The sequence below is a fragment of the Phalacrocorax aristotelis genome, chromosome 7, assembly GCF_949628215.1.
Source record: "Phalacrocorax aristotelis chromosome 7, bGulAri2.1, whole genome shotgun sequence".
NCBI classification, from domain to species: Eukaryota; Metazoa; Chordata; class Aves; order Suliformes; family Phalacrocoracidae; genus Phalacrocorax; species Phalacrocorax aristotelis.
In genome coordinates this window covers 51,774,922-51,796,625 of record NC_134282.1, presented here as the reverse complement: position 1 = coordinate 51,796,625, position 21,704 = coordinate 51,774,922, and the positions used below count along the sequence as shown (strand labels likewise).

The following is a 21,704-nucleotide window of genomic DNA, read 5'->3' as shown; positions in this document are numbered from 1 at the left end:
GTATGCTTCAGAAGCTCAAAGGAAACATAAAATACTAATTTAGTATTGGAAAATACTCAGTTTTTCCTTCTACTTTTATGTTCCCAGTTAAAATTAGATTTAGGCTTCAACAGTGTGCTGGAGAAGGAATAATTCTTAATAACTTTGTTCCCACAGGATTTTCTTATTAAAACACACAAAAAGAAGACAGTATTGTAATAGATCCAAAAACCTAGCAGCTTACAATAAAGTCACTTCAATGTGACTGTGACTGCTGATCCTAAACCCCTCAGTCTTTAGGAAGACCATCTAAATACCCTAAAATGTACTCATTCAGGAAGCAAGCCATGGAATTTATCCAGCATGCATACTGCAAATGAAATACTGCATTTATAAGTCATCATTCTAACGTGATCTATCTTAAATTGATCACAAAGCCAGAGCTTAGTACTGATTATCAAATTTGCAAATATGCGTAGGAGGTTTCCCTACGCAATTCCAGTTAACCACAACAAGGGCTTGGGCACACACTCTCTGTTCCTGTCCAGGACCATTAAAAGGAAGCAATTTTCATTACATGTTCAGTCAATTTAATAAAGAACACACAGGATCATCCTTACCCTCTTTTCTGATCTCTGCAGGAACGTTACTGATATTTAGTTCCTCGATATCCAGCTGCCAGAGATTAGCCAGCTGTCCAAGTTCTGGAGGAAGCTCTCGGATACCAGGGTTACTGTACAAAAACAAATAAATCCACCAACAACCAGGCTTTGTGTGTAAGTAGCTGCTCTCATGGACTCTCAGATTACACTATTCTCTCCTTGCAGAAATCTTCCATTAACTTTTTAATAAGACTACTCAGCACTTTAATAGTAATTTCCATCCTCAAAGTGATGTATAACCTCAATTTATCCTCTGAGGCAGACAAGTGTAATGATCTTTACTGAACAGTTGAGGAAATAAAGGCAAAAATGATGAGTTATTGACTCTTAACACTATAGAAGCTGACAGCAAAAAGCCAGAATGAACTAGAGGCACATCAGATTCCCAGGCCTGTCTTCAAAGCATTAGATCATCTTCCCTAATTCAGAAGGCCGGCCTCCTCCTTATCTAAAGCACATGATGGGCACAGTTCTAACAAGAGGCTGACTATTTCCAGCTTTTTTACTTCAAATGCGCTGGACATCTAAGGTGGGGCTCCACAGAAGACTGGTCACTAAAACAACATGGAAATAATACTGCATACTTTTCCAGGACACAGACTTACTTTCCTAAATAAAGTTCTGTTAAACCTTTCAGAAGGCAAACAGACTGTGGGACAGAGTCCAGCTGATTGTCGTTCAGATAAAGGACTTCCAGAGAATCACTCAGAAATGCTGGAAACTCCAAAAAAGGACCTGGAACAAGACAGGAAACAAATTGCACCTTTAACACGTAACAGGCACCAAGGATCTGAACCAAGAGCCTTCACCTTAACTTTGTAGGAAGGACATGAGGTCATGTTCCATGGCAGGAACCACCATGAAGCAACAGCAGAAAAGGAAACGGCCTTCAATGGTGATCAAACATCAATGCTCACATCTCCTTTTTTTAAAATCATGGCGATGCATATGTATGAAGGTGGCAGTCTCCAGGACTTCTGGGGTACTGAGGGAGGAACTCCAGGCCTGCCAAGATGACTATACGTCAGAGAATGAGTGGCATTATATTTCTTGCTGTTGAACAGTGGGTAATACCTTGTGAACTGCCCCTGCTCCAGTCTAACAGCTGGCAGTGAAAGGGCATACCAAGGGCACAAGTGGTTCTCAACATGCTTTTTCCACGTTGCCTGAGAAAAGCCAGAAGCCAGTCAGAATTTATGTTCAGGCCCCCACGTTGCATTCTGGAGCAATTTATGGTGAATCGAAGTCAATAACAACAGAGAAGAAAACCCAAACTGCAGCTGACAGACTGCTGACCTATGCTGTCTCTAAAATACTGCTCGTATTTGCCTCTCTATTCTGTTTTAGTCTGCAAGGTCTCAGGGCACTTCAGACTTCCTACATGTCTGAGCAGCAACCACCGTATTTTGGGAGCAACCCAAGCAATAATAGCAACAACTGCATGGCTGAGTTGCTGATGCTGGAGAGGTTCAAAGAAAGGGAAATTCAGCTGGTTCCAAAGAGCATCATTTTGCTCCACAAATTACTCCCAGGATAGTGGCATAAAAAGCTGCCATGAATTGTGTTGCTGTCTTAAGTGTCACATGTATCTACCAAGAAGCATCCTGGAGTCAAGGAAAACTAGGCCACACAGGGACAAGCAGATTCTGAGTCTCTGGTTAGGAAAGTACAACCAGCACCATCTGGTGACTCCATGGTCAATAAAAGCAACTCCCTGAGATGCGAGGCACACCATTGCTCAAGGATAGGACAGTTGCACTTCCACCAAGATCTTCCTCCCTTACAGAGGAGACTTGAGGAACTGTAACCAGACTTACCTGAAAAGAGGGGGGGTTGGGGGTGGGGGAAGAAAATGGAAGAGGTCTTCTCAGGAGAAAAATTCCCTGGTTCTAATATTAACAGCATTTCAAGCCTGAGCTATGATCAGAAAAGGAGTAAGATAGAGTCTCACTGTCTGCAGGGATGTTTTATATTCGTGACAGGACTGTCTGGTGTGGGCAGGGTGTCACAGGCTGCCTTTGAGCTTTCAAATAAAAAAAATAATCTTTGGGATTATTTTAGGAGAACAGCAGGCTTATTCATGGATTCAATTCAGCTCCTTTCTGGCTCATCGCTGGACTTAAACTTTTCATTGTTCTTCTTCAGTACACACCTAGGCACAGACAGATTTAGTCCCTCTTCGACACGTAGGAGCAAACACCTAAAATAGTAGCAATACTCTCAATTCACCAGAGTCCCAGGTGGAAGGGAGTGTACTATACTGGAAGCATACTCAAGGTGTTTATGAATTGTAATTATTTATTTGTGAGTTATTTATGATTTTTCTGGCTTGAGCTCAAATTTTCTTTTAAAGAACTGCATAAAAATTAAAACAAATCCAATCTTGAAAATATATTTTTAGATGAGTAAACGCCAGTAACACCACATATACGTGCAAGAAGTTATTCAGAGATTTATCAGTCAAATATAGTCAGCATCCATAAATTATTCCCTTTAAATTATCTAGACTTAAGTAAATAGCTTTGTTGGTAAAATCATATGAAAACCTGCCCCCCACCTCACTAGGAGACTTATGTGTGCAGCTGATGTACTCCAGCTTCTGTTTTCTCTCAATGTTCTTTAAATTCTCGGCCACATCCTCTAGTCTCACCAAGCTATACTTGGCAGAGGAACAGAGAAAAAAAGATGAGCTGGCTTTGCTCTCTCCCTGTGACTATTCAACTGTGGCACCAGCCGGGTGGGCCACTCTGCACCCTCCTGCAACCTGAGGCAACCTCAGGCAGCTCGAAGTTGCACCTGGCTATTATGGGTGAAGGCTTTTCAAATGGTACTAATGCAGAGTCCACCCTCTCCCCTATGCAGAGGGGTTATGCTGGGTTTGCAGCATGTAGAAATTCCGTTAGGGCAGCAATTCCCTTTTAGAGCTGGTTTTAGGTGCCTTTGCCCACTGCTTCTGCCCTTCTCTCCCCATTGAGAAATGCTGCTGTAGCACTTCACGGAGAAGCTCTGATATGTGAGACTGATATCTGATTCGCAAGATTCAGACTCCTTTCCCAATTCTTCCATGTTCAGGATTTCACCAATGTCACAGCATTTCTATTTCCATTTCCTACTTGCAAAACAGTGCTGGCCAACCCCTTCTCCTCCTTAGGGTGCAGATACAGGACTTCCTGCACAGCAGCCTCTACTTCCTTGGATGGAAAAGTGAGGTAGGATTAGCCTTGCCTGGAGGTCCCGGTAGAGCCTCTGCCTCCCAGATGAGCAGACTGCAGGTTAGGACCTCCAGTCCTAACCTATAGCTACGGCTGTATTTGGTGCATTTACCAGTTTTCCCTATTCACTTGGACCTGAGATCGTACACAATTTTCAGGGGAACTGAGGAAAGCATTTGCTGCAGGAGGGCCTCTCCCTCCCGCGAGCAGCTGAGGGCTGGTCAGATGTGCATCACGAAGATGCCAGCTCTATTCCACTCTGAGATTTGCCAAGAACGCTTTAGAGCAAGCCGTTCTTCAGGCAGCCGAGAATGAGAAAACTCCGAGTGCTTTAAAATAAAACAAACAAACAAAAAGAAATGCAGATGAATCCCACAGAAAGCAGGAAGCAGTGCAAATATCCTCAGATATTCCTTTGTTCTCTCTGCGATTTCACGTGCACTAATCCAGAACATCTCTTCTGCTCTGCCCCAAACTATGGGTGAAAATCACAGAGACAGTGGAAAACATGCAATTTACAAATTCAGCAACAGAAACAATCCTAAGAGTAATAAGACTAATTATGGGTTAATTTCCTTTCAACATATGAGTTCGTACTCTGGCTAAAAAGAATAACCTTCATGAAAAGAAGAAAAGCTCAGTGAAAGAAACAAGTTTCACTCATTCTTCATCTTTCTATATTGATGGTACCAACCAGCTGCACCATTTCTTTAGGAATGTTTTATCTAAACATATTTCCTCTTAATTTAAATGCTGTTGCCCTTAAAATTGCAGATGAATTTACACTGATTTCCCTCCAGCCAAACTCCACAGACTCCTGCTGCCCCACAGCTCACCTGGCATGCTCAACACTCGCTTCCCTGCATCTGCACTGCCGCGTAGCTTACCTGCCTCCGGGCCACAGCGCACCCTGCTCTTCGTGGTGAAAAAGGGAATCCGCTTCGTTTTAAATCCCTCATCGCTCCTGCAGGCAAAACAAAATGGTGACGTGTGGAGAAAAGACCTTGGACACGACAGTCGAGAACTGTGCTGGAGCTGCGTGCCCAGGGCACTACGCAGTGCAGTTTGGCCCCACTCAAGGCTGTGGGATTCACAGCACAGCTCTCACAGGTTCCTATCTGCTTTTGAGAGATGGGATTGAAACCTGCTGTGCAATCACAGAGCTAGACTCCACCAACGCTTGTCCAGGCCCAATGGTTTTCTTCTGGCAAATTAACAGAGCTTTGCAAGGCAGCACTTTCAGCTCCCAGGGCGAGAGCACTTGACCCTCGGCTTTATGGGTGTCAGGGTTAAGTAGGTTGTCAAACAGCAAATTGAACAAGCTTCACAAAAAGCGCTGGAGAACCGACCTGCTGCCATTCCCTGCTTTCACCAAAGAGTCCCTGACAAGATGACCCAACAACATGAATCTGGAAATACACTGAGACGTTAATTTGCCTTTTGCAGCTGACACAGCAACTCATAAGGGCTCCATAAAATTTGCTGGACAGGCACCCGAATGAGAAGATGGAAGTATGACACAATGCAATGCAGTTCTGGAGAAGATAAGGGACCTTAAACTCTCTATGTTAAAGATCCCTATGGTAACTTCTAAATAGAAGAACATCACTCTTCTGTTGGATGATCTTATTAACATCAGTCTTCTCTATGAACTTGCAGCTGGCTACAATTCCATTTAAAAAACAAAGGTTTTTCTTTTTTTTTTCCCAAAACAATACTCCCACGCTAAGTACAAACTGCAGTCCAGCCAGATGGTTTATGGTTAAGGTATGCTCCCCCCAAACTAGTATTTGTAGTAATGAACCAGCCACACACCGGGTTAAAGAAATTTCTACATGCTCTGAAATTAAACTGCCATTATCAGTAATCTATCCACTTAATAAATGATATAGTGTGCTAAATGCCCGAAGAATCAGAAAAGGATAATTCATCACTGTCACAGACACACAATATACTTAGAGACATGGTATGTGGATATCAATGCCTTCCATGCAGGTAATTAATTCACTACTGACACCCTTTGTATTATATGAGGGATTTGGTTTGCTATTATTTCTTCAGCTTTTGTTTTCTCGGACAAAATCTGAAAGAAACACTTACTTCCCAAGTTGGTTTTTGGAAAGATCCAGTGATTTAAGTTGTTTGCAATTCCACTTATCTTGTGAAGGCAATGTGACTAACTGATTTCCCAGCAGCTTCAGGGACACCAAAGCCTAAAAGAGGAATAGCCTAGAGTTAGAAGACAAAGTTCACCAAACACACAGAAAGAGGTTTATTAGCACGGCTATTAAATAACAGAAACATTAAGAAAGTACATCTTATTCATCAGAATACCCTGTCCATGCTGCCTAGCATGGAGCATTTCATTTTTGTCTCCAGCAAGTATGTTTCCTGCACAAAGCAACATCACTGTTAGTTCTGGGAGATTATTAGTCTACTTGCTGACAGATTCAATTGGAAACAGCCCATTTAAGAGGACATTTTACTTTCATTGAGGAAACCTTTCCAAACGGAAAAGAACAGTATGATTTACTTACACAGCATGCCACGTATGGATGAGAAGTCTTGTATGTGTGTGCAAGCTAGCGTCAGAGTGGGCTTACACCTGTTGTGTATGCATAATATTGACATGCAAAATGCAAGCTATTTCACACAAGGAAAATTAATTGCTTTGTCATTACAGGTCTATTAAAATGGAAAGGATTTCTATTAACTTTCCATGGTTTATACAAGTTACTATCTCCTTTTTGGTTTTTTTTTCCTCATACCGAGACAGAAATTTTAAAAACAAGAGGTGAAGCTGATTTGTACAGTTAACCCCGTACAGATAGGACTCAGCTGCAGATACCATGAATAGGGTTAAACACAAGCCCTCCTTTAAATTTAACAGAGATATAAAAGAAAAAAAAATGCAGTTCACATTCAGATTTGTAAACCTCTTCCGTCTGCCCTTAAAAATAATGTCAAGGCTCAAATGATCATTTTCATTTGGTTGAAAATCCAATTTTCCACTGAAAAACAGTCTTCTATGTAGAGTTTCCAACCAGGTTTATTCTGCAAGTCCCCCCCCATGAAAACTGAGACAAGGAGAATGTCAGCTGAATTATCTTGTGCCACAAGTACAGCAGTATTAATGAATTATACCCCACGGAAATCACGTTTTACCAGCACAGGCTTCAACTTCAAGTGTGTTAAATGTTTTATGTGCTCCACATAATATAAAAGGTTTATGCCCCTTTTCATCAAGCAGATTAACAAAGTCTCATGAAGCCAGTCTGTTGGCCTTCCTCCCCTGTTCTTGGATTGGAAAAATGAGGTATCCATGTGACATAAGCAATGGACAACCAGCAGTTGCTGGCATGGCAATTACCATGCCAAACGCTCCCTCTAGTGATAAGAGAGGGGCAGCACTGGGCCCTGGTGGGGCGTGGGGAAGGTAAGGTAAAACATAGAAGCATGGATACGCAGAGTGAACCACTAGAGGAAAGGGTTGGAAAACCACGAAAACTAAAAAACCTTCCCTGCCACTCGCATCTTGACAGCCAATGATTTTACCATCACTAGCCTTCCACTGGCTCGAACCTCCTGTTGGAAGGAAGACCCAGTCCTCCCTTGGCGCCTGGTGTCGAGCTCTCTCCAAGTATCAGCATGGGGCTGTGCAGTGACAATGCTTCAAACTTCTCCTCCAAAATATCCCTGAGCAGGGGGCGGGAGGAAAGGGTGGCTACACGTTCCAGAATTAGCACAAACATTGTTCTGTGTGGTCTAGCTGGGGTGCTTCATTTTCAGTCAACTGTATCCATGCTACATGTCCCCCACAAATGCTGACAAAGGCCCCTCTCCAGGAGAGCTGAGAGCCTGGTGAGATTATATGCAATGCTTATGTGCCTGCTCTGTAGGGGGAAAATTAGTGACTTCCAACTGGCTGTGGCTCTTCATGAGTGTAATCCTGGAGATCACTAGTCCTTGTTTTGCAATTGCATCTTCTCTCGTCTCTAACTTCTCCATTTTTGCTGCATTTCAGGAAGAGAATGGGTGCCTCCAGAAGTGAGACAATGGCAGCAGCAGACAGCTTCCTTCAAACCTACTGCCGCAGCATGCAAAAGGGCTCTGGTGCGTTAGATTATATCAGAGGGAAGAAACTGCAGCATCCAGATTAGGCTGGCTCGTTCAGCTCGTGATGTGGAAAAGGTGACCGGTGTTACCTGAATAATTCCACCCAGAGAGGGTTGGGTCTCCTCAAGAGAAGCAAACTAGTCTAAAGCACTAAGACATGGCTTGGAGCATGTACAGTTGGTTCCTTTAGGAGGCAACAGACAGGAAAGCTGAGGCCTCTGATTCCCTTAGCACCACATTTCTAGTATATACATCATATTAGCAACTGTGAGGTGGTCCCAGTCTTAAGACCCCTCCACAAACCAAGCAAAGGCCAGTGATGAACTACATATCCCACCAGCCTAGGTCACAGACATGCTTTCAAATCTCAGTGCCTCCCCTGCTTTCATCTTTTCCCAGGAAGACAACAGTTCACTGCTGCTTAGCACATTATGTGTAGGAACATGTTAACTGCCCGTTTCTCCTCCTTCCACATCCACTTCTGGAGAGGGCTGAAGCATGTGTGCAGCCCTGTTCACTGACACAAACTCTACAACCAAGGAGTAATCCAAGCCAGGGCTTTCACCTTCTAATTGCCCACCACACTCTTGCCCTTGGGGGAGTGAAAATATCTGCTATTTATGTTTTTTATGAAGGTAAGGCTAAAGACGTACGGATAAGAACTGGAATTATTTAAGGCAGCCAAAGCTTGCTACCTTTGAAGTCAGACCATCAGCAGAGACTGCACTGATGTCTTCTCTGATGTCTTGTACTGACGCCTTCACATCCCTCTGCAGCCTCTGCGCAGTGGCACCCAAAGAAATGTGCCCTTGAAGCACCACCTAGTGTTTAATATCTGCCATGGTGGCTCCCACCCACTGGGCTTATTTTTAATGCGTTCAGAAAAAACAAGTTTCGGAGACAATAGTTCACAGGATTCATTCTATTTCAGGAGAAATGCCAATTGAAACCAAATGGTTACCAGAAAGCAAAGCCAAATCTGCAGGGATCATTAAAAACAACGGAGGGAGCAAACGACCCTCAGTACTCTTCTTCCAGGCAGGAGCAAGAGGCACCTTTGCAGCAGACTCCTGAGGTCTAAATTGGACATGGATACGAACCATCACTTCAGCATCCTTCCCACAGAGGCCAGCAGTGAAAATCATGAAACTTCTGCACAATGATTTACCTCTGTTTCTATCTCCATGACCCTGAGTTTCACAATCTGGAAGGGAAGCTTGGAGCAAACCCCCGAGTTCTGCTTCATTTCATGTCAAAACCATGTGAAGCCACAAATTCTGAAGAACTTCTAAGTAAATCTATGGATCTCTGATGTCCACTAGGAAGACTTATTTAATCTGCACACACTTAAAGATAAGTGAGATGCCAGCTAGCATTGTTTAGGGCATTCAAACATGCTATTTTCAGCATAGAAAGACTAATTCTTAATTACACAACACTGGTGTGCCAGATTAAGAAAAAACACAACTATTTGCGAGCCCACTTGAGTACATTTATATTTCAATGGTTGGAGCTTGCGGCTACAATGCAGTGGTTGTCTTCCAAACTGCACTCCCAAAATCTGAAAACCACAGACATCCAAAGAGTTCTCAGAAGACCCATGTCAAAAGCTAGATACCGTATCACGGTGAGAATAGTGTGGCCTGAATGTAGTCATTCAGGAGGTTACGGGCTGCTCAGAGGTTCTGTGCAATTGCTGTGTTCATCAACTCAAAACAGCAGGTAGTCTCCTACCTTAACCAGGCAGCCACTGCTATGATATTGAGGTCTGAGTAGGTATTAAAAGAAATCCTGTGAAGTGGGAAGAAATGACACTTACTTCAAGCTGGAATAGTCCCGGTGGAACTTCTTTTAGTGAGTTCTCAGAAAAATCCACTTCTCTGAGGTGATTTTTCCAGAAAATAGTCAATGCGTCAGGTAGGAATTCCAGTGAGTTTCTAGATGCTTTACAACATTTCTGGAAAACACAAAAGAAAAATCACCCACAGAATAGTAACCGCCTCTTTACATAATGAGGTTGATCTGCTGTCACATATTTAAGACATTAATAAATTAATTCTAGGTGATCTCTTTAGATATTTTGATCTAGATAAATTATTGTGTATGCAGGCACATAGGATTTGCTGAGGAGATGCACTCAGTTGTGATGGGCAAATTCTTTGGTGGGCAAAAGGTATTTCAAAAGTTATTTTGAAAAATTATCTCCATTTGCTTTTCAACCAGAAATAAACACCTCAAAGTATACTGTTCTCCTGCTATCTCTGTAACAATGAGGAACAAAGCCACAGTCATGGATACAGATGCCCTAGTTAGCCATGGGTTTGGGCAAAGTTAACTTCGAATGAAGGCTAAGTGTTCTGTAAAATGATCGTAACAATACTTCCGCTCGTATGAACTACAGAGAAAACAAACACGTCCATATAAGAAATGTTTGTAGAAGTTTTCCACCAAACCATCAACACAGCCAGAGCAGGGTAGAACCTCAGAAAGACTTGATCTGAGACCAGTAAACTGGATCAGGCAGGGGCACTTGTACAGAAACAGAAGAGTCTTTTAGCCTAAGATGTCTGACAGCTTTTTAAGCACCACAGTATTATTTTTTTTTTTGCATTGTTTTAACAGCTTTTTCAACCTCTGACTCTGTCAGAGCAGTTTGACTTACCAAGGGGCAGGCCCAGGGATCTGGAAACACTTTCAGCTGATTTCTGGAAACATTCAGTATGTTTAGGGACTTGAAGCAGTATAGAAAAACCGTTGGAAGTTCCACCAACCTGTTGTCAGAGACGTCAAACTCCTGCAGCTTCCTTAAGCCAATCCAATTAGTTGCTAGAAAACATGAAACATTGTGGACTTGGTGTAAGCACGACAGCAGTCTGATCCAGCAAGATGCTGAATACTCGCTAGATAAGAGCCAAAGGATTTCATGAGTAATAAAAAAATAACCAGGCCTTTTCACATACTTTGGATAAAGGATTGAGAGATGCTAAGCATCTCTAGCTAATACTGACCTTAAGTTGTTATTTTAACACTTTGGGGCTCTCCCTTATAAATGAGGCCTTGATATGTAAGTGTAACATTGGACTGTACGTACTGTTTTCCTCGTCAAATAACTTCTCCATATAATTTTTAGCAGCAATGAGTTTTTTAAGGTTTTTAAGATGTAGGAATCCAGAAGGGAGAGTAGAGAGCCTGTTGCTGGATACGTCAACCTCGAGTAACCTGTGAGTACAGAAGATACTCAGTCAGGCATCAATAAAATGCTAGCAAAGACTCCTGTTGCCATAGACATCTATTTTACCAGGACAGCTTTAGGTCTGAATGGAAGCAGCTGGAATATGCTCTCACAGGGCAAAGCAAAAAAACCCTATTTAGAAAAATAACCATTCCAGGGAGCAGACAGAAGTGGTCTGGGTAGACAGCAGATCAGATAATTGATATGAGCCAGGGAACGTCAATCTGAATCAGCTCATGGCTTAGACTTAGAGGAGTGGGGCTCACCAGAGCTGGAGAAAAGCAGAGGCAACACGAGACAATACAGCAATAGAAGTCCCTACAATTGTCCTGACAACTAACTCGGAAACACTGAGAATGCAAAGGAGCAATTTTAGGTTGAGTTAAACCTTGCAGCAGACAGAAAATAAACCAAGAAGCTCCTGCATATGCTCTTCACTTTCACACAAGCACAACTGATTCATTTGCACCTGCTCTCCATACAGGTTCAGTTTGCTGTAGGCAGCTGGCACACACACCTTGTACATATAATTTCGTCGGATGACTGTACGCTGGGTAACTCCGTCAGCTGATTGTCAGCCAGGCTGAGCTTCCTGAGGTTTATCAGGCCCCATGGGATCACAGATGGAAGGGAGACCAGGCAGTTGGCAGAGAGATCAAGCTCAGTTATCTGGCAGGAGATATCAATCAGCCAGTCCAGATCCACCCAGGGCAGTTTGAGGTTTGACCAGTTCACACACAAAGCCTACATATGTCAAAGAAAGAAGAGGAAACCACGTTAGTAAAATCCCAATTGCTCTCAGCCTGCGTTACTCCACTGGGAAGGTGGCAGGTCTGAGCACAGACCATAAACCTGCTGCTCACTTTCCAATCCGCTTCTAGGAATTAAATTGACTGAGGGATGAAATCATGCCTGGGTATCAGCACTCCCTACCATATAGCTGCTCCTCGATCCACTCCGGAGAACACAAGCCAGCGCAGGCAGGGGACTTGGATTTCTTTGCCTGTCCATATACCAGCTCCGGCATGCCCCACAAAGGCTGGGCTGCCCTTGCTGAAATCAGCACTCTCATCCGAGAGCCGGACAGACTCTAAGGGTTTGTTCATCCAACAGTGTGCAGTGAGTTTCCATGGGGCTGCGCTCCCGGCCTCGCAAGACGCGTTCACACCCTACACTAGCAGCATGATACGGACAGATCATGGAAATCCATCTTAAATCCAGACTCCGCAGCCCAAACCCCATGCTGTCTCTTGGACATGGCCTGCATTGCTGCTCAGATCTCCAGGGGCCTCTGAACACCGACAGGTAGGTCCAGAGGAACCCCTGTGGAGCAGACTGCCTCTGAAACGCTTATGCATCTGTAGAGAGGACAGGGACAGATCTGCTGAGTGTAGTAATGACTTCTTACAAGGAGGCCTGTTGCTGGAAAAACTAATATATGCCCAGGCACTGCTCTTCTATCTTAAACCTTCCAACAACAAACAGCCAAACTGTTCTGGGGAAGTTGTAGGTTTTGCAAAGGAACATCTGGGAAAGACAAGGAAAGGCAAACACCCTTTTGTAAAGCATTTATAAACACTAAGAATTTGCTCAGTATCATTTAGGAAGACATTTTAGTATCGGAGAGACATGGTTTTGGCAGTTGCTTCCTTTCTAGATAACATTCTGCTGCTTTTGACAGTGAGATGAGGAAGTCGTTTTATCCTCTTCTGGAAAAAAACCAGAAGTTGTTGTGAAAAGCATAACTACTTATTTCAGGCTCCAGCTTAGAAGAAAACAAGAACACATAATGGTCATCAATGCAAGTAAACAACCCAAGGCTTCATTTTCAAGATCACCTCATGTGTTCCAATGAGATCTTTGATCCAAAATACACAGTTTTAAAATGTTAGTCCCAAAATGTTTTTATAAGCTCAGCATTTTTGATATAACTCATCCCAAAGACAGCTTCAATGAAGTGATCAGTAATTCTCCACCAGGAGGCAGCAAGGACCCAACAGCAAATTTAATTTGTTTTCCAATTCCCGGTATTTAGCTCTTAAGACTTTTAACCTCAAATTTAGAATCAAAAGCAATATATTTGGGGAGAGAAAGAAAAGGGAAACAAAGGTCTATCTCAGATGCTTATTTGAGACTCAGAACTCCAAGCAATGTAGATCACAGAGTTCAAATGCCTACGAGAATGGCATAAAGGGTAAGCACAAACAGTTGCCCTTTTTAGAAATTGACAGTAGTCGTACTTGGTGTAGACATAGTGCTTTTCAAATGTTCACTAGTGAAGCCTCAGGACAGCCCTGCAAATATGAATGGAAATATTATGTCCATTGTATCACTGGGGAAACCAAGGCAAAGAGCACAAGCTGTTTGTCTAAAGCTACACTCACCGATATGCCACAAGGCATCCATATATAAAACACAGCAAGCTGGCAGCAACAAGAAATCAAATTAAGTGGAGTATCCACCACTAGTGCAAAGCACACAGTACCTAACGAGAGTTGTGCTGCAAAGCTTTCACGCTGGCACTAAACATATCCTGCTTTACTGTTGGATTTTCCAAGTCTGTGTGTTTAACAGCTTCCCGCTTACAAACTCTTGTTTTAAACTCTGTATGTAGTTTTCTGTAGTTTTCTCTCACCTGTAACAGCCCAAGAGCTACTTACATCACTGGAGAGCAATCAGCTGTGAGTTATGGTAACAGTATAAACACAGGGGTCAGATTCCCTTGTCCATCCCTAGCTACCCCACACTTCAGGGGAGATCTAGAGAGGTGGTACTGATGCTAAGGGACTGGATCTACCCAGCAGGAGGAAATCTCACTGGGGAAGCACATTTGTGTGGAGACACTTGATTTTTTTTTTTTTTCTGGGTCCTTAAATTGCCCCAAGAGCTTGTAACAGGAGCCAGATCCCTAAATCCAGATAATGCAGGAAAATAGCTCTACGCTACAAAATTCCTCCAGTAGTATTGATATCTGTCTGGCTACTTACTTATATGCACTTTCAGGGCACTACCCTGTCTTGTATTATTACTACTCTTTATTTTAGAGAGAATTTTCAGCTGGTTTAGCTCCCAACCAAGGTCACCAAAAACTGACTTAACAACGGTACTGATGCAAGAGGAGGAAGGAGCACGTGGCTGGGGAGAGGAGGATGGCAGCGTCACTGTAGCTCCATCCTAGATCAGCTAAAATTGTCCCTGATAGAAATACAGCTTAATCAGCAATGACATTCTCTTACTGATGTCATTTATACCATATTGTGGTTTATAGTGATGCCAACAAAAGCCTTTTTATGCCAGGACAATTAAACCTACACCATGACTTCTGCTCGTTCAGAAAAAACCCATCCCCTTCCTACCTAACAGTGCTGGATAAAACCACATACTCTGCTTAGCAAAGACAAACCCCTTGCATTAAGAAAGAGTTAAGGAAAGGCCTGATCCCCAACTACACATGCTTCGTGTAGATTTTTAATAGGAACGGCCTTTTCCAGCTAGAAGAGAAAGGTGTAACAAAGATCCAGCTCCTGAAAGTATAACACAGGCACAGTCTGCCTAGATATGTGAGAAATGGTTTAACAGGGAATTAGCGATTTTAACAACCAACCTTGGCCTGCAATACATATTCCATCCTGATACTTTCTTTCCAGGAATGCCAATTTTTTTGAAAAGCTATGCTGAGACTCAGCCAAAATGGGGGCGTAGGGGGTAAACCAGAATGAATATGGGAAAATCCAAGCTTTTAGGCAGCAGTTCCAGACAACATGTCTATGGTCTAAAAATTAACTGTTAGTAAGGAAGGGGCTTCCCACTTCCCCATATTGTTGTCAAGACATGGGGTATGGAAATACTAACACAGTACTGAGGGTTACAGAAAGGAGGATTCGCCTCAGCCCACCTATCAGACCCATCAGTTATCTCCCGTAACCACCACAAAGACCTTGCTGAGAGGGAGACTAAACCTCAAAAATGAAGCCATGATCAGCCATGCTCTTTCCTCTACTTCCCTTTACAGCCTGCCATCTCCCAACAGAAGGCAACAGCAACACCCTTCACAGACATCTCAGGCAGTGACTGAAGCAGCTTTTTACTGACCCCGTGCTGCTGGGATAAAGATCTGGCTGTGAGACTAAAGCTACTTTTCACCCTGCAACAAGGAAAACAGTGAAATTACATTCAAAGTTGGCCTCGGCACTGAAGCTGTTAATTATCATAGCATGTGTATTATGGCCACCAAAGACTAGCGCTGCATTGGGCAGGACGCATAACAAAGGCATCATCCAGAGGAGGTTTACCCTGGAAATGGCTGTGGATGCATAGGATCTGCACCATGGCCCAAAAAGAAAACAGGTAAGGAAAATTTTCCTGCCTTTTTTTTAAACATCTTTTAGCATCTGATCTAAAGTGGGATGTTCCACAGCACCTTTCCTAAGGTAAGTATCCATTACCAGAGTTTTGAACCCCATGAAATATTCACATATTTTACATAAACAAACAGAAGCAAGACAATTGAGATTTACAGCCAAAAATCTGGGCAAATATTCCATGCAAAAGGCTATCCACAGCTTCTTCAGTTACACAGAGGATGCATATAACCATACAGGGCTTTCAAATTCCGGCAGTGATGGGAACGACATCCTGGAGAGCTGGTTTGCTCATTTGGTTTCCTCCTCATGGGAGAAAGCAGGAGCTTGTGGTTCAGATCCTGAATCCAGATTCCAAAGCCCCAGATTTCTTTTGTGACACCAGCCACTATCTCAGGCTACCCAGGCACTCTCTGCCAGCCCATATAATAGGACAGTAATGTCTCCTCTTCTCCCAGGGAAGCCAGGAGTGAAAATGCACTACAAACTCCAACTCCGTCTTTTCTCTTCCTGCTTAATTAAACTGTGCCCAACAAAGCTGCAATAAAAAAAAAAAAATCAGAATAAAGAACTGATGGTGCTTATCCCTTCCCTCAGTTACTGCTCTGTTTCAAGATGATGCTCTTTACAGTGGGCCCAGGCTTTTATTTCAGTACAAAAAAGTACTTGTCCTTGAGTACACCAACCAATGCAGTAATAATAAGATCTACAGCATGCTTTTAGCAGGTGTAAGTATGACCATGTGCCTCTGCTGCTTCTCATTGCAGACTGATACTCATCTTTATTTTGCATTTAGATTGCTGTGTATCATTTACCTCAAAAATGCAGAGCCATGGCCTCCAGCTATTTAATGAGATAGAAAGATACCTGCAGAATTCAGATAGTGACTTCTAAAACCACAGACAAGATTGTGAAATCCAACATCTGCTATGAACGCTGCGGGGTAGGTGTCCTCATCTCCTAGGCAGCTTTTGGAATCTCAGCAGTAAGTGCCTTGCACTCAGTCCTCCTCCCCATCCAGAGCCAAGGACTGACAGTGTCTCTTCCACCTGAGTACTGCAAACTGGAGGACCAGCCAAGCCCCTTCATCTGACGTAGGGACAGCGGACCAAATTCACCTTAGTGCTACTAACCTGATGTCACTAGAGTTACCTGAGGGGTTTACTTGGCTCAGCACCCTGCAGTGAAAATGTAATTAAGTGAAAGAAAGCCTGAAAGCAATGCCATGAAGAGAGGGGATTTCCTCCACAACTCATACTGAATCATCTCCACTATCTTCCCATAAAAGACTGTTTCTTTGATGCCAAAGGTCTGTGAGGCTGAACTCGTGGAGGCCAGCGATCAGCTCAACCCTTTTCCTTTTGGCACCATCTGGTAAGCTCCGTGCTCAAACAGGAGAGGGACAGTGTTCAGAGGCTGTTAGCTCCTGGGCACAGCCTGACTCTGGGCGGCCTACTGCTCGTCAGAAGGGCAAGGAAAACTTCTGTAGACTCCCCTCTCTGGCCAAGGAAAGAATTTCTCAATATGAATCCTGAAAACTAAATGGAAATCTTCTAGCGCAGTGATCTCAGGGGATGCACTGAGGAAGGCAACGGACTGGAAATTGTGCAGAAGAAAGAAACCCCACTGCTCCTGGGCAAACGATGAGCTATAAATATGAAAAATATTTATTTAGATTTGAGAGCGTTTGGTAAGGTCATTAAAAGAGACTGTTGTGCATGTCTCTTCAGTGACGTGACATGCCCCAACAGAACCTTGCTCTTCCCATAGATGGGATATTCTGAGGACGGTGATCTAATTCCTTATCCAACAATGCTGCTGTGAATCTTGAGTGGAACTGCTGCAGATTTCCTTACTGATGGTGATGTAACTGAGATTAGCCAGGCAGTGGATACAGAAATCAGAGGATCGCACAAATACATTTTTATGCTTGTGTATAAAATTCTTGACAAAACACCTCCCAGGGAAAATGCAGCAGTTTAAGCTCTTTTCTAGTCTGCAATGGGAAACAAAACACATCTCACACTGCACACTCTGGAAAGTGACAGGTATCTCCATGCTGATTACACATATTGAAGTCCAGAATCGGTGCCCAGCCACCTTATCGCAGGGGGGCGGTTTTACCTGTTCCTGTAAAAGTGGAGCACTTCCTCTCTTTAGCAAGACAGTGGTTTGCTGTGGGGATAAATTTATGCCAGGAAAATAAACAAAAAACAAAAAAGGAGAAACAGATGTTAGAAAAATCAGATAACTCCTCTTGCCTCAGAAAGGGCAGCACTAGGCACAGCATGATGGCTGCCTAGAGGGTGTTACAGCTAAACCCAGCTCTCCAGCCACGTTTTATGCATAGCTAGTAGCATTCATGACTGTGAAATCAATTCAAGGTCAACTGTGCAGTGTTTTCACTCAGAGACATCACAGACGGGACAAACCCTTGTGAGGTTCTGGGCTCATTCTGAAACGATCGGTGCTCGGTCTGCCCAGTCCCAGAGGAGAGACCATCCAGCTGCCTGCCATACACACTGCAGTCTCCTCACCATCCTGTTTTGCTTCCTCCCAGCGCAAAATGCATCACAGCACTTACAGGACGACTTATATTCACAAACCTCACAAGATATGAAGAAAGCACTGAGGCACCCTGTTTGCAGCTGCCATGAAGTCCTGTTTTAAAAAATTATCAGGGTGCGTGACTACCACTTCTCAGAGACCTGAGCTCTGCAGACAAACTAGGACAAATCTTCCTGACTTTGGCCCATTCTGCCAGAACAATTCAAAGAGAAAACATTAAATAAGCAAACATATTAAAAATAAACAGCTACTAGAAGAATCAAGGTCAAGTTTCTGTATCTGATTTTTGTTTTTGCCTTTTTCTTTTCTTTAAACCATGCCCTTCTGGCAATTAGCTGATGTTTCAAAACCGATCTCTTCACTCAGGGTGTGACAACAGCAAAGCTGAGTCATTTTTTGCAGCAGCTAAGTTAAATATTGCCAGCAAGTTCACATGGAAAACAGACCTCTTCCCTGTGATTCGAACATTTATTCCAAAGTTTACTCAAGCTGAATTATCCAGTTAGTTGGATTTTTTTTTCTTCCTTCTAAAAGGCATGTAGTTTTATCAACTCTTATCCAGAAACACCTAGGATGTAGCTTCCTTTTGCTTACCTGTCAACCAAACTAAGAATCCCCCAGGGAGCCCTCTAAATCTGCTGATTGAACCTAAAGAAGTCAAGCTCACATGGGGACTGTAGTCCCTAACATTTGCAGTATCCTTGGGAATCCAGCGAGACAGGGTTTTGGCAGGAAAACAGAGTGGAGAAGTTTGTAACACTATGAAAACCTCTCTGCTTATTTTCACTTAACACCAAAGCAGAATCAACACCCCACAATGTTCCAAGCTGAGCAAACAGATACCGACTGGCAACAGGATCCACACAGACAGAGCCTTGATCGAAAAATTCCCCTCACAATTTTTCACTGCATTATTTTTATGACCTGATGAAAACTGTAACTATTGAAAGCTCAGGGCTCTGATGCTCTTCATAGAGATTAAGAGAACGAAGTATATAGCCTAGTTACATAAAGGTAAGGGATAATCATGAAATGTAACGATACCCTGCATGAAAACAATGCCACTCATCTGTAGATCTCAAAGCATCATCATGATGTGTTAAGCCTTCCAACAGCTGTAAGACGCGAGGAGTTTAAATCTACCCATTTTACAGTGGAAGAAATAGAGATGCAAATGAATTACCAAAACTGCCAAAAGGCTGTTGGTGACTAAGTGGTGAACAGAGTTCTTGCCAACCTAAAATGGCTTCGGTTGCTTTTTCTTGGCCTCTGTGTCCCATCAAAAGCCATTTCTGTGGGACAAGCGCATTTAAACTAATATGATCTGATCACACACAATATTCTCCATGATGCCTCAGACAGCCAAACCTGCCCTGAGCAAGTGACAGTAAAGGCTACCAGCCATCTTTTATTAATGAGGATCCAAAGTAGGGACGATGTTTTGAGCAGATGTAAGTTTGCTCTACTCATGCTCCATGCTACCAAAAAGCCACATGAGCCTATTCGTACGTGCTGCGTCCGAGCTATCAGACGCAGGGGAAGAGAAGGGTTTACCAGCTCAGCTCTGCGCCATGTTAACACACCAAGACAGCACAGAGTTTGTGGCATTATTACCTTGCAGCCAGAACACATAATATAAACCTAAATGAAGTGATTATCCTGGGGTCACAGAGGAAGCCTATGGTAGTGCTTATTTCTCTGGAAGACTGTGAGCACGAAGTCAATGTTTCCTTTCCACAGCACATGCCTGGTTCACACACTGACGTTAAAATTGCCAAGCAGAAGCTGCCGCACACAGCGTCTTGCACAATGATGCCATTTAAAAACCTGATGTTTTACACCTTGCAGTTCAGCACTGGCATGACAGCCACTTTCACAACTTCTTCTCTAAATGGGTAGCAAACCACAAGCTGCTTAGTTGAGAAGAAGAATCACCAACCACATGGTATGCGAAGACAAATATCAATAATTAACATGATGCTTCTTTAAAAGAATGTCTCTTCAGACAGATAAATGGCTACTTACTGTTTTTGCTGGAGCACTACCTGGTAGTGGGCTCGTCTCAATGAAATACTTCCTCAGAAGGTGTTTGCTGGATTCAGGACTGTCCATTAGGATGTAGGAACAAAAGAAAGCTCCATTCCGTAATAAAAACACCGCTACATCTTCATTCCCTTTAGAGAAAAGCAGATTGTCTGTTCTCTTCTTCTCAAGTAAATGAACCAACAAGGAGCTGAACAGAAATCCTGGGAAACAACCACTTCATAAAACCATGGGGGTGTGCAAAAAAGGAGCTGAACTGTATAAAGACTGTTTCCTCCAGTGACAGGATTTAGTTTGGTAAAACTGAGACAGAAAGTACTGTGTGAAAGCACTGGCCCAGGCTCTTCCTTTTTTCTCTTTTTTCCCCTGTTTTATTAAACTATACAAACAGCTGTGCTTTGAAGTGTAAATTATTCAGCCAAAATCAAGCATGTGTGCCAGAGTGTCCATAACAATAATGCTTCTACTTGCAAGGTCTCTATTTTTGAAGGGTCTTTTCCCTAGGAGTTTACAGAGGAAAGTTCAGCCTCTCAGTATTTACAGTTACCTAAATTAAGAAGGCCCTGACTTAAATTTGGCTAAGTCAAAAGATTCTGAACCAATTTTATTTTAATTTCTCCCACTGGAAATGCAGGACAACTCCAGGCAGGCAACTCCACACTGATACCTTCCCAGATGTGAACAACTCAGTCCATTCTGTAAGGCACTGCAGAAAAGGTGCAAAGGTTTGAAGCATGCAGATACATACCTGCCTTTATAGCAGCATACAGAGGCAACCGTATCAGAACTGGAAACTCATTCTTCCTGACTGCACAGCTCTCTGGGTCAGCACTGTATGCACGAATTAGGAGTTTTACTACGTCCAAATGCCCCTGCTGGCAGGCTATGGCCAGCATCCAGTTCAGGAGTTGTTGAGAAGTACTAGGACCTGCTGAAAAGATACGGCATTTGATTTAGTTGATGCCACTGGGCTGTGATGTGCAAGTCATCCACAAATAATGGCTCTGCAGAGGGTATAGGGTGAAGCCCCTGAGGACAAAGGAGCAGACTGCCCTGCAAAAGTGTGTTACAGAAGAGCCCTAAGCTTTGCTTAACTGTCCTTCATTACCTACCCAGCTAATGGGCAAACTTTTTTGACTGTTCCTGAGCTAAGCATGCATAAGCTGGCAACAGTGGAAGGTTCTGAGGATGCCTGTCAGGTTACCAGCAGAAAAATCCAACACCTAATGCCATACAGAGGTGGCAAGGGATGACCAAGATTGTCTCTGCATCCGGAGACAACAGGCCTGACCCAACAGACATGAGATCCAAACAACCAAGATAGGCCACTTCTTCCAAGTTCATGAGAGGGGATACAAAGAATGGGGAAAACCAGCTGACTTTTCATGCTACTGGATGAATAAAACAAAAATACATGTTTCAGACAACACAAAATAATTGTTTTAGTTTGTTTTCAATGCAACCTAAAGTGTCCCACAAAAAAAATTAATTTCTCCTTTATATAATTCATTTTGGGTCAATTCTTTACTAT

General features: G+C 43.1%; 1 protein-coding gene across 2 annotated transcripts in view; it reads right to left on the bottom strand.

Annotated features, from left to right (window-relative positions):
• LRRK1 (leucine rich repeat kinase 1) overlaps positions 1-21,704 on the bottom strand; it is an 82,289-nt gene that overhangs the window by 34,740 nt on the left and 25,845 nt on the right. Inside the window, exons 5-14 of one of the 2 annotated variants that reach the window (XM_075100691.1) lie at positions 20,922-21,104; positions 20,156-20,304; positions 11,719-11,945; positions 11,061-11,188; positions 10,632-10,795; positions 9,789-9,926; positions 5,954-6,066; positions 4,741-4,817; positions 1,247-1,376; positions 600-712 (exon numbers count right to left, since the gene is read on the bottom strand). In XM_075100691.1, the coding sequence (XP_074956792.1) occupies positions 600-712; positions 1,247-1,376; positions 4,741-4,817; positions 5,954-6,066; positions 9,789-9,926; positions 10,632-10,795; positions 11,061-11,188; positions 11,719-11,945; positions 20,156-20,304; positions 20,922-21,104 (1,422 nt within the window). The remainder of the gene's footprint in view (positions 1-599; positions 713-1,246; positions 1,377-4,740; positions 4,818-5,953; positions 6,067-9,788; positions 9,927-10,631; positions 10,796-11,060; positions 11,189-11,718; positions 11,946-20,155; positions 20,305-20,921; positions 21,105-21,704) is intronic. The other variant, XM_075100692.1, reaches the window with a different exon arrangement.